Source organism: Sminthopsis crassicaudata, chromosome 1, assembly GCF_048593235.1.
Source record: "Sminthopsis crassicaudata isolate SCR6 chromosome 1, ASM4859323v1, whole genome shotgun sequence".
Lineage (NCBI taxonomy): Eukaryota > Metazoa > Chordata > Mammalia > Dasyuromorphia > Dasyuridae > Sminthopsis > Sminthopsis crassicaudata.
In genome coordinates, this window is record NC_133617.1 from 590906369 (window position 1) to 590920342 (window position 13974).

Sequence of the window (13974 nt, forward strand, 5' to 3'; positions counted from 1 at the left end):
CCCATGTGTCCTTAATACTTAACTGACTTAGAAAACCATGCAATTTTTGTTTATGATTTTATAGAAAGTGGGAGCAGGTGAGTATTATCCTGCCCCATCTCAGAGATTTAGATACATGATATCTATGTATCTGTATATATCATGATCCCTCTTTTGGTTCCTTCTTTGGCTATTAACTAGGTCTGGCATTGTTCAGATAAAAATACCATTTAGGTTTCTAGATCCATGTTTAGTCTTGTGAATGTTTATTTAGACTATAAAGAACAACAATGGTCTAATTGAATTCCCCCAAGTTATTTTGTAATTTATGTACTTTGGCAAGCATTCTGCCATATACAGTGGATCTGTCCATCCAGATGATTATATTTTGACTTTATTTTTTTGGATGTTCTAGGTACAAAAATGGCCCTACTTCTGCAATTATCCAGCCTAATGCCTTACTGATGAAAATTTTACAACGCTATCTTTCTTTTTCATTTTGGATTGAAAAAAAAATGAATCCAGAGAGAGGAGAAAGTACAGGATGTTGGAAACAAGCACCTGCTAAAAAGTGGAATATCTAATCATTGAATTTTCAATAAATAGCAAACAAAACTGTTATGCAGCAATTCTGGAGTTGTGTTAATTCTCTAGCAAGTAGGTAGCCCTCCAACAACTCATCGAATTTTTTCTAAATTATGGAAATTTTGTGGAAGACGTTGACCTGGATTTTGAGCCTCGTCATGGCTTCATCGGAATTTCACAGTGACACCAGGCTTTCATATCGTTCCCAAGGTAGGGTTCCTCCTTTTACAAATGGTGAGAAATCTGATGCAATGTTGGGATAGTGGTGATTCTAGCAGATGAAGAAAGTCTTGGGAGAATGAAGCCTCTGAAGCCAAGGGCTCTGTGATAGGACAACAATTCTGGGCCCATTCTGTATGTTTCTTTTAAAACAGATTGTCTTTTTGGTAAGGAATATGATTATAAGAATAAATCTTTGTAACAATATTTTCTCCCCTTTCATTATAAGTTGATCCCTTTTTTTGGTCTGTGAATGGACTTTGCTGTTGAAAAAAATTGTAAACTACCCACATGACAGAATGCATATCTAGTGTCACAATACAAATTAGGACATATCAATAAATAATCTCTTTAAGTCCTAGGAGACTTCTCATATAGTGAGCATCAACAATAACAAGCACTAGTCTGCAGCATTCACTAAAGATTAATTGTAGGACTTCATTATGTTTACAGAAAGTAGGAATTCCACTTTTGGAACTTAACTTCTTCTTTAGTTCTCCCTGCCAAACTGAATGCCCTTCCTTTGGAGAGGATATGTTGCAAGGTTTGACAAAAAGCAGGAATCAACATGGGTGTATTTGGGTGTGTGTGTGTACATATAGCAAAGCATATCACAATATATTGAGTGTATATGTTTATCCATGTACATATATGAATACAAAACTGTTATGCTATAATTCTGGAGTGGTATCAGTTCTCTAACATGTAGCCCTCCAACAACATAACCAGTTTTTTTCTAAATTATCATAGTTTTGTGGAAGTTGTTGACCTGGATTTTGAGCTTTGTCATGGTTTCAATGGAATTTCACAGTGGCTGCAGGATTTAGTATTTTTTCCCAAAGTAGGATTCTTCTTTTTACAACTGGTAAAAATTCCTCTAGAATCATGTATCTACACATATATAGTGATTCCTGCTTCTTGTCTCTGGCAATGTGTTCTTTTCAAAAGAAGGGCACTCAGTCTGGTAAGAAGGACTAATAAGAAGCTAAATTAATTATAGAAACGGAATTCCTACTATCTGTATATGTGTTCCATATATATATGTACACATACACACGTGTGTGTGTTTGCATTTATACATATACATATATGAAGGGAGAGAAACAGAGAGAAAGAGAGACAGAGAGTCATAATTCATTTTAAAACTAGTAATGCTTAAAGCTACATTAAAACCTTTGGAGCATCCTGTACATGCCAATAGCTAGTAGGCATGGGCCATACCATTTACCATGTTTGAATTGGTAGAGCAGAATTTGTAACATAGGAATGTACAGGGAGAATATTGGGCTGACAAAGCTCACTAATGTTCAGCTTTCCATTGTTAAAAGAGAACTGACCAATTTTACAGGAAAATGGTCATGGTCTTGTTGGGAGGCAGGATAATGAATTTACACTATCTAGAGAATAATTAGGATACAAGGTCAAGGAAGGACATTGATGCTTAAGTCTGGACTCTGGTGAAAATGATTCTTTTGCTAGTCTCCAGGATTTTAAATCTAGGGATTAGAATTAGACAGTGGAACAAAAGTTATTGCCAATAAGTATCTTCTTCCTTTTTAGAGCCCTTGGCTCCTTGTAATCTATAAAATGAACTTTCTTATTATGGAAGGGTCCCTTCAACAGAGGTGAATGGTAAATAAAACAATATCTGGCAATAGAGTTAGTGATGTTGGTTTTACACTTGACATCTACTCTCCAAGTTTCCATCTCTACCAATTTAAATAGGGTGACTCCCTGACCTATGCTTGCTGAATACTGCCAAGCAGTGACTAAGATTACCTTGCTTCATGAAGCAGCTCAATGCTGGATGCTTTTCTGACCCTAGCTCCCATGAGAGCTCAATAAGAAAATATTTCAGGGGATAGTTTTCTAAATTTTAAGGGCTATATAGAGCAAAGCCAAGAAGGCACCTGATTCCCAGATGAGGGAGTCATAAAGTAGATAATGATAATAATAATTCACATGTATATAGCATTTAAAAAAAGACAGAATGTTTCCCTATCAGTGACCCTGAGGTAAGTAGTGTTAGTACCATTTTACAGATGAGAAAAAAGAGGCTCTGAGAATACCTTTCTATAGTATATATAGTCAGGAAGAATTTGAGAGGAGATTACAATTAAGGTCTTGACTTCAAGTCCAATACTCTGCCCACTATTGCCACTCTTTCCTTTAGAAATGTGGCTTTTAGCATACAATTTGGTCTAGAGGAAATTATTTCATCTTAGCCTTTTCCTCTCTGTTTTCTTTTGGTTATATTTTTTTTTGAGAATTTATATTTGTAGGGAAACTCACATTTTTTTTTTGAGAATTTATATTTGTAGGGAAACTCACACTTTAGCTTAACAAATGGGGGGGCATCATGAGGAAAGGGAAGGAGAGTGGAGAACTACCATTTGGGCAATGTGTGTGAAGAAGGCATGAATATTGTGAATTAGTTAATTTTTGGTAAGTCTGAAGACTTTTTGGCTAGCTCTCTAGGGCATTGTTCAAATTCTTGTTAGGTAACTTCCACATCAATGAATTTTGTCTTTCATTGTCTACAAGTTTGCTAATTTTCACTTTCATTTTGATGAAAAGTTTTCATGCATATGACACAATTAGATCTCCCAAATTCACTTCCTACTATTAGCTAGAAATTGGGATGAGGGAAAACCTACCCAGTGTGATACTGGAGCATCATATGGCTCTTGAGAGCTAATTTTTAAATGTTTAATGTGAACACATATCTTAGAAATCAGCAAAAAATCAGGACTTTATTTATTATTTTATTGATTGTCTATATTTAAGAAAGTGATGGAGAAAATGTCAGTAATTCAGATTAACTTCAAAAATATAATGCATACATTTTCCCATTAGAGAGCTAGTTGTTAAACATTAATGTTCACTATAACCCTGAACTCATACCACTTCAAATAAATTAAATGATTAGGCTCTTGTTCAACTTTTATTCACTTCCCTCTTTGTTATATTTTTTTCTGAATGATTTGTTTACCAGTACCTCACTCCCATATGCTTGTGAGTGGGCTTAAGGGTGTGGTATTGTTTGTACTACTGCTTGGTTCTGTTCCATTTTCTTCTCTTTCATGCCTATCTCCTGGACTGTTCTACCTTGTGATTACAAAGAGGAATTCCTGTCGTACCTTGAACACTACCAGCTCACCATCCCAATCAGGGTTGATCAAAATGGAGCTTTCCTCAGCTTTACTGTGAAAAATGACAAACACTCAAGGAGAAGGCGGAGTACGGACCCTATTGACCCACAGCAGGCAGGATCTAAGTTATTTTTTAAACTCTCAGCCTATGGCAAGCACTTTCATTTAAACTTGACTCTCAACACAGATTTAGTGTCCAAACATTTTACCGTGGAATACTGGGGGAAAGATGGGCCCCAGTGGAAGCATGATTTTTTAGACAACTGTCATTACACAGGATACTTACAAGATCAACACAGCACAACTAAAGTGGCTATGAGCAACTGCATCGGGTTGGTAAGTGTGTGTGACATGTTTGATTTCTGCTAGAAGGAAAAACACATCTATCCAGGAACAGTACACAATTTTTTTTTTTTCTCACCACAGGGCCTTTAAAAATACAGTCCATTCTGTTATAACAAGATATATCTATTTTCCGAAAGAACCATGCTGTGCAAAATCATGCAAAACTGGGCAATAAAAACCAGAGAGTTTGTGAGAACAATAGGATCGGGGTACAATGGGACCTTGGGCTGCTGTTTGGGCAGAGGCAGTTTGTGGCAGTGTGGAGCACTTCTCAATTCCTAGCTACTCCTGTACCAGAAGATAGACAACAAATATGGTACCTTATATTTACAAAGATCTGAAATTTGTAGAAATGAGTGTTGGAAGGGTTGTACCACATGAGTGAATTATTATGAAGTGGTTCTATTTTCTGCCTTCTGTTTCATCATTTTTTTCTCAAGGAAGAAATTAATCAGAAGCAAACTATAAATTCATGATATGCTCAAATATGTTAATTGAATTGGGAACAAATTTATGCTTTTAAAATGCATTATATCAGAACTAGCTGTATGAGAATTATATAGCTAGTTTCACAATAGTTTAAAGGTAGAGGACAATTTAAAACATTTTTGTTTTTACTTTTATTGTTACTGGGAATATTTTTGGAAAGGATTCCTTTTCCTAGAAGGAATAGCTTTTAAATCTTTTGCGTTGTGCAAAACAAAACAAATGATCTATTTAGACTAGTTTCTGGTCTGGATTTCAGGGTGTCAGATATTCTGGGGTCCCTATGTTTTTGTTTTATCAGAAAGACACTTATCAAATAAAAAGAAAATTGGCTCAGGTGAGAAAGATCACTTTTTCCTTTGGTTAGATTTTCTGTGTGAGAGTTTAGTTCTTAGAAGTTATCTGTTCGAATCCCCTCTTTTTATAAATAAGCAAATTGAGATCTAGAAAGCTTCTATGACTTATGAAATGACACAATGGTAATATATAGTACTTTTTTTTTCTTTTTCTTCTTTTTTTATTAAAGCTTTTTATTTACAAAACATATGCATGTGTAATTTTTCAACACTGACCCTTGCAAAACCTTCTGTTCCAAATTTTCCCCTCCTTCCCCTCACTCTCTCCCCTAGATTGTAAGTAGTCCAATACATGTTAAGTTTGTTAAAATATATGTTAAATCCAATATATATATATATATATATATATATATATATATACATATATATATATATATATATATATATATACATATTTATACAATTATCTTGCTGCACAAGAAAAATCAGATCAAGAAGAAAAAAACCCTGAGAAACATAATACCTTTTATAATGAAATCAAATGAGATAATATTTGTAAAGCTTCTTGTATGTAGTAGGCATTTAATAAATGCTTGTTTCCTTCTCTTTTCTTCCTCTTCCTTCTTAATGGATTCTAGGAGTTGAAAATACATAAGGCTTTTGACTACTTGAATTTTAATTTAAGAAGGGTTAGAGTTTAGCCCTCAAAAAAGTAAATATGCATTACCAGTGTAGGAAGTATTTACAAGCTAGGAAAGAGATAATTAATCATCCTAATATTCTATTCTGAATTTAATTCCTGTCATGGGCACTTTCAAATCTTTGGTCAAGTATATCCAACATTTAGGCCGAAGGCATTATGATTTTACATAAAAACAAAATCAGATGAAAAGAAGACAAGGAGATTTATTTGGTGTTAAACTCTAAATCTATAAAAGAATTAGGTTTTTAAAGTGACATGTGATTACCCTAATAAATGCTAATAATAAAGGAAATGTGAAATCTCCCCCCCCCCAGAAGTAAATATGTATATGTCAGTATAATGATGTCAGTTCTGATATAAAATTCTCATTTAAAAACTAAAGGTAAGGGCAGCTAGGTGGCGCAGTGGATAGAGCACCAGCCTTGAATTTAGAAGGACCCAAGTTCAAATATGATCTTAGACACTTAACACTTCCTAGCTGTGTGACCCTGGGCAAGTCACTTAACCCCAGCCTCAGGGAAAAATAAATAAATAAATAAATAAAATAAATAAAAATTAAAGGTAAAGGGCAAATTTAAATATACAGCAAAAATATTAGGTATCTGAGTCTATTGCAACTCTAGCATTAAAAAAAAGGTTTATAATTCAGTTAAGCAAATTCAACATAGATATAAATTTTAGGAAATATGCAGCATCTTCTCTTCTAAATTTTGCAATCAAGTATATTTTAGTGACTGTTGGAATCAATCATGATCATAGATTGATAGGGCTTGAAGTATTAGGGTGTTCTCTCCAATAAACTGTAAGTTCCTTGAAGGTAGGAAATGTTTCTATCTTTGCATCTGTAGTCCCTGGTATGTTATTGCAGGTGGTGGTGGAATTTTTAAGGAGGGAAGTTGTGATTTCATTAGTGTAGAGTACTCTTGATTTGGAAACTCTATTCATCCATGTAGACTGACAACTCATCTGGTATCTGTGGTCCAAGAGAGTTGCTTGAGGGCATTGAGAAGTTAAATATCTTACCCTTGGTGACACAATCATTATGTATCAATGGTAGGCTGGGAAACTAGCCTTTATGACTCTAAGGCCAGTCCTCTCTCCTTTATACCATGCTGTCAGTTGCATGGATTGAAGGGAAAGGGACCTTAGAGACTGAATTTAAACAGGGCAATCAAAGCTCAGAGAAGGGAAATGAATTGCCTAATATCACACATTTGCTCATATTCATAAATTCTGCTTCTTACAAGTAGGGAATATCAGACATTTCTAGTATATCTCCAAATTCCAAATATAGTTCCAATGTATTTTTGAAGTCACCAATTTCCCTAACTTCACTTAGCTATATTGTTATTCTCATCTCATCATGGCAAGGTCATATAAGAAAAAATGGATTTGAGAAACTCAAGTCTTCTCCAACCATTTTATGCTAGAATCCTCTTCTCTAACTTTCCTTGAGAAGCTGTCTTTCCCCTATTAGCATGTAAGCTCCTAGAAGACACACTATCTTATTTGCTTATATTTGTATTTCAAGAATTTAACACAGTGCCTGGCAACATTGAATGAATGCTTTATTTATTCTCTCCCTCTCTCCCTCTTTCCCTCTCACTGTCTCCCTCTCTCCCTCTCTCACTCTTTCCCTCTCCCCCTCTTTCTCTCTCCCCCTCTTTCCCTCTCTTCTCTCCCTCTCTCCTCTCCCTCTCTCCTCTCTCTCTTTCTCTCCTTCCCTCCTTCTTCCCTCCCTCCTTCTCTTTCTCTCTCTCTCCCCCCTCCCCCTCTCCCTCTGTCTCTCCCTATCTCTCTCCCTCCCTCTCTTTCTCTCTCTGTCTCTTTCTGTCTATCTCTTGGTCTGTCTTTCTCCTTTCTTCTCTCTCTCTTTCCTCTCTTCTTTCTCTATCTTTCTTCCTTCCTCTTTCTGAATCTATGTTTATTATTAAACAGAGAAGTTAGACAGATTTTTCTGTTTTCTGCAGAAATTTCTGGCATGAACTATCAGCCAGAATCATGATTTAAATATCTGGGTAGGATTTGGCCTTAAGAGGATAAGATTCTTATGTAGATGACATGTTGTATACATTCATCATGAGTTTCTTCCTAAATAAGTAGTGTTTATTAGAATGTTGCATTTCTATTCAAAACAGTGAGTTGTTGCTTTGAGTAACATTTGTCCAAAATAAATCTCTGTTGTAAACATTTTCATTTTGATGGAAGATGTGAGTTATCATAAGGAGGAACTATGTTCAATTCTCAACCAAATTTGGCATCCTTATTAATGCCCATAAATCCTGTCATGCCAGAGCATCCTTATGAAGAGATGTTTCAAGAAAGAAAAATTCTGTCATCCTTTGAATGCCTCACCAGATCTTAGTAACATGGCTTGCAGAAGTGGAAGGATCATCTAGCAGGAGATTCTTAGGCATTTCAGATCACTAAGTCATACTTATCATTAGAGTCAGGGAAAGGGATTGGGATTTCACTCCCTCCTAGAACAGTATGGTCTATTCATGGAAATTGAAAACCTTTCGACAACTTTTAGTCTTAGATGCCTAGAATACTTAGAGACTAAGTTGTTTGTCAAGGATCATCAGAGGCTGGGATATGAACCCTTGTCCTTCTGACTGGCTCTCTACCCTACTTTGCCCCTCATCCTTCCTGAAGACCATGCCTCTAAGTACTTTATGCATCTCAGCTTCCTAAGACCTGTACATTGATTATCCAAAGTTGCTTGGATCACTGTTTCTGCTTTCCTTGGCTCTAGCCAAGAATACTTTTTTGCCTTCCTATTATGGGCTGAGGCAGAACTGAACTTTGAGAAGGAAACAGTTCCAATTCTGACCAACAAGGGCACATACATGAAAAGCATATAAAGAACCCATGGATCAGGAAGTAGGGCTTTGAGAGGTGTCTCAGGAGGAGGATCACCTGCTTGCTCTTGATACAATTCATCTGTTCCAATAACTTTTCTTTTGAAATATGAGGAGCTACTGGTTGCTGATTTCCTAGCTCATTGATCATTTGTCTTGTGGCATTGCATTAACTTCCTTTTTCTCTAGGTTTTAAGTATTTATATGGAGTGTGAACTTGTCTTACTCTGCCTTCTAATATCAGTATCACATCCATCACAATGTGAGTTTATTAAGGACTGAGATTCAGTTTTTACCCTTTTTGGTATCCTAGTTAGCACAGTTCCTGGCATGTAGTAGTCACTCCATAAGGATGATGCTTTCTCAATTCTAGCCCTCCTCCTTAGACATGGCATCTACCACCTGGCATGACAGTGTGCAGAAACTACATTTGCCTCCAATTTAGCCTTTCTAGTTTGCTCTCACTCCTGGAAATCACCCTATGATTCTCATTCCTGAGCCTAGGACTTCAATCCTAATTGTATTGCTCTGGCTTGGGAAATGTCCTTTTGCTTGGTCATTTAGACCTTAGATGTCTATTGAAATTCCTCCCTCCATATCTGACAGAGAGGATATTTTGCCACTTCAGTCTTCTGAGCCCTGGAAATCTGAACCTCTTGAAGTAACTTCACAGAATTTGGAACATGCCTCTTTATGTGAAGGTGTCCTCAGGGATTTAGCAACTTCTTTAATCTCAGAAAATATATCCTGTTTTTCCTGAGCTCTGGAGATGTGGGTCCTGTTAGATTCAACAAGACATAGTAAGCACTTACTATATGATAAGAATGAGCAATATAAAGAGAAAACGCACTTCTCTTTTTCTCTCTCCATCTCTTTCTTTCTGTCCTGTTTCTCTCTGCCTCTGTGTCTTTTTGTCTATCTGTCTCTCTTTCTCTTTCTCTCCCTCTCTTTTTTCTCTCTGTACCTCATTTGTCTGTCTCTGTCTCTCTTTTCCCCCTATCTCTTTCTTCCCCATATCACTTAATTGCAGTAGATCAGGCAGGTTCATTCAAATTCCACTGACTTCATTAAAGGGCCCGTTCTGATGCCAATAGTACTTCTTGGAAATGACAATTTCAACCTTCCAGGAATTAACATTGCATTTTGAAAGTATATATCTTCATGTCCCTCAAAGACTGATATCACATCCTGATCCTCCCATGAACCTAAAGTCTTCTTAGCATCTCCTGCTAAGAGAGGGTAGGGCCAGAGCTCTCAGTATGAACTTCAGAGCTTGCTGTCACTATTCAGCATTTTCACCAGAGCATCTTATGAGGTCCACATATTTATGTAAGAGTATCAGAGCCTTAAGTTGTTGTCTAAATCTATCTCATTGATGCCAGACTCCAGGATCACCTCAGAATTCCTCATAAAAAGACCAGTTCAGTCTCATAAAGATTAGAATGCAGATTCTTGCTCACATCCATTGAGTTCATTTACTGAGAATCTACACAGTAATTCTAATGGAATTATATAACATGTAAGTAATCTTGGAGATATATGAGCCTACAATTATGAAACAGGTAATAAAGCAGTTCCTTCCTTTTCTTCTCTCTCCCTTTACTCTGGTTCCAATTCCATTAGCAAAATTGATTTTCCTTATTTATCCAATGTTCAGTCTCATGTTATTAGCAATTTAGGAATAGTAAAATTGATGAGGAGACAACTATTTCTCTGACTGTATTTTTATACATTTTCTTTTAAATATATGTGTCATGAACTTAATCATGAATAAATATGAACATTTCAGCTTATAGAGAAAAATAAACAAACAAAAAGAGAATTGTATATAATTGTTTTTTTAAGGCCTTTGGTATGGACAAAATTTCCTTATTTGTATTCTTTTAATGGACTTTTTTTGTTTTCGAATATTCAGTTTTTAAAAAACAACATTCATTTAAAAATTTTTCAGTTCCCAGGTCTCTCCCTTCATCCTACCTATCCTTCATCTATTGAAAAGGCAAGCGATATGATACTCATTATACATGTAAAGTCATGTAAAACATTTCTTTATTTTAATATACATTTTAAAGATAGTTTGTTGTTAGTTTTTTGTGTCTATCATTATGGACTTACTCATTCCTCCTACCCCTGACAGACTCTTCTTTGTAACAAATAATGTATTTAAGCAAAAAAAAAAAATAAAAAAAATGGATATATTGGCCATGCCTAGAACTGTCTCTCATTATGCACCTCTAGTCCATTACCTCTGCCACAAGGGAGGAGACATGTTCAGTTATAAGTTTTCTGGAGTCATGAATTGTCCCCACTTGATTCTAAATAAATTTTATCAAGTTGAAGTTCATGTATCACATCTTAAGAACCTCAGAATCCCTTCTAAGGTCTCTTATATTAAAAAGTCAGGAAGCGTAGCACAATATGAAATAGGAAAAGATGCCAAGCAAGAAAATAGAACTGAGATGACCAGAGGCACCCAAGGTCCAAGAAAAGCAGGAGATCCAATGTTCATGCAAAGAATCCATAATTTGGAATGTGGAAGTGAACAGAACATGATAAGAGTCAATTTTTTTTTCTATTTCAATATAATTGCTTTCCTTAGTAAGCTTGTGTATCTTATTTTATTGATTTAAAATAATTCTGAGAATAGGTCCATAGACTTTACCACACTATCAAAGGGATCTCTGACGCAAAAAAGTTAAACTATCTAGTTAAACTCCCTCAATGTACAGGTGAAAATATTCAGGAAAAGAGAATGAAATGATTTCTTCAAGATTAGCTGGCAGGTGGTAGAGAGCTCAAGTTCTATGATTTCAAATCTGAGTTTTTCTACTACATCATATTTAGAATAGGGATAGAGAATTGGCCTTGTTTACTGCAAATCACTTGACCATTATGTGCCTCCAGGCAACTCTTGAATGCTTAAAAATTGCACTACAGTTGCTGATCTACATTTGTGAAGGATTTTCCTCACCAGGAAACACAGATTGCAAGTCTATCTATTCTTTTACCCTTTCTCTTCCTAATTCTTAAACTAAAAGATCCATAATGGGAAGAGAAAAGGAACAAACATATGTTAAGAGTCTACTCTTGGCACCATGCTAACTGCTTTATAAATATTATTTCATTTGATAAGTAAGGTTAGGAGGAAGATATCCTGGGATAAAGATAACTGCTTAGAACTCTTTAAATCTGTTGGTGGCTACTTACATTGTCTGAGTGTGAGTCTGATTGGATCGTATTCTGAGTACTAAAATAATGTTGATCTTCTTAAACTCTCTAGATTCATACTAAATTGAGAATCTTTGATATCGTCCAATTCATTTATTTTACAATGGAGAATGTTGTGGTTCAGAAATCTGTATTTTATAGGTTTGCCATTAAGCAGTAAGACTTCAAATAAGGGTTGTATAAAACAGTCAGATGTTCACTTTATAATTGAGGAAAGTGAAGGGTGCAGTAACTAAATGACATGAACAGGTTTACACAGCTAGTAAGCAAGACAGAATTTGAATGTAAATCTTGATTCCCTTTCCATTAGAACATCCCAGCCATCACTTTGTCTGTAATGCTAGAAGCATGCCTCCCATATGGTATATTTTGGTAAACATTACTTACTTATATAGTGACGGTAGTTTTTCCTTCACTTCTGCATTTGCTTTTCCCATCTTGTTTCCATGCAGCAATATAAAACCAACAAATATTTTTGAATTCCTATTATCTGGAGTGTTTCTTGTTTTAGTAATAATAAAATATTTTAAAATAACAATATTCATGTTATGCCTTAAGGATTTGCAAAACACTTTCACTCTTCAAAGAACTATCAACCTTCAAAGAATTTTATTGTGAAAGACAGACAAGTGAAAGGTTAATTTGTATAGAATTTTTAAAAATTCAAGATAATAGTGGAAAAAGCATATTGCAATATAAAACAACAATTTTATCAAGCACAAGCTTGTGTAAAGCTCTGTGGCATATAAAGAATACAAGAAAAAGCATTATCATTCTTGAATTTGAGAGTATTTATTGCTATAGCATAGTATACATTTGAAAAGTAGTGCAACATTAGTTGCCAAATGAATTATATAGTAATTGTTACTGTATGAGCTTAGAGGAGGGAAATCCACTCTACTTTCAGTAGAGATGACTACATTATGAGCAATAATGAAAGGTGGGGGAAGATTTGGAGGGTTAGAGAGAGAGAATATTAATTTAAGTGTAAAGAATTTCTAAATAAATTCCATTAGATTTGTCTCAATAATACATATGATATATATTCTCTTTTCTCTTGGGGTTACTTCTAGAGGGAGGAGAGTGAAAATACATCTTGTAATGTGTGCACTTTTAGTGTTTTTGTGAAACCATTTGGACCCGTGTTTTTGTTTTCCCTTTTACTTTTAGCATGGTGTTATTGCTACAGAAGATGAAGAGTATTTTATTGAGCCTTTAAGGAACACTACAGAAGATTCTAAACACTTTAGTTACGAAAATGGTCATCCTCATGTTGTTTACAAAAAGTCTACCCTTCAACAAAAGCATCTGTATGATCACTCCCATTGTGGTGTTTCAGGTAAGCAAGCATTTATCATTTAGGAACAAAGGTAATGACCCCTTCCTCCTTTATTTGACTAATATTGGTTAGATGAATGACCATAGCTTTATTTCTAGTTTTCCATAAAGTTTTTATTATAATCATCATAGTGGGTGATTTTGTAGCAACAAGAGAAATGATTGAATTTTTAGGAATTAGTTTATCTAAGAAAACATAAAGCCTTTAGAAGGATAACTACAAAACTATAATGATCAAAATAAAGAGGACTTAATTAATTGAATATATATTTCAGGTCATTAATGTGTTAGATTAATATAGTAAAAATGGCAGTGTTGCCCAAATCAGTTTTTGTATTTAACATATTGTTAAAGTGCCAAAGAACTTCTTTAGGAAATTAGACAAAATTAAAATTACATTTATATGGAATCATAGTGGATTATATATTGAACCTTTTTAAAAGTGCTACTATCTCCCTATTCTTAGAAAGTCGCCCTTTTTTTTCAGTGTTGTAAAATTATCTATGCATATATCTGATAAATAAAAACTATTAAAATAAAAAAAGTAGTAGCCATTTTTACCTTGAACTGAAAACCATAAGTTTTGCATCTTAGATGATACATGGAAGATGTTTAGTGAGAATTTCATAGTATGTATATAAAACTCTATAATGCCAATCACTGGAGTCTCAGTTTTGAGTCATCAAATTTCTTTATAGACCTGGGAGAAGGTCTTGTTTTATTCATGTTTTGGGACATACTTGTAATACACTGATAATGCACAGGAGTTGATTTTTATTCTA

General features: G+C 34.8%; 1 protein-coding gene across 6 annotated transcripts in view; it reads left to right on the forward strand.

Moving 5' to 3' along the window:
- Positions 1 to 13974, forward strand: part of ADAMTS6 (ADAM metallopeptidase with thrombospondin type 1 motif 6) — a 335951-nt gene that overhangs the window by 11215 nt on the left and 310762 nt on the right. For all 6 annotated transcript variants that reach the window (XR_012484781.1, XM_074282407.1, XM_074282408.1 and 3 more), the window contains exons 2-4: positions 395 to 774; positions 3907 to 4271; positions 13025 to 13193. Coding sequence is in view for 5 of the 6 variants with exons in the window: in XM_074282407.1 (XP_074138508.1) it covers positions 678 to 774; positions 3907 to 4271; positions 13025 to 13193 (631 nt within the window). In the remaining variant the exon portion in view is untranslated. The remainder of the gene's footprint in view (positions 1 to 394; positions 775 to 3906; positions 4272 to 13024; positions 13194 to 13974) is intronic.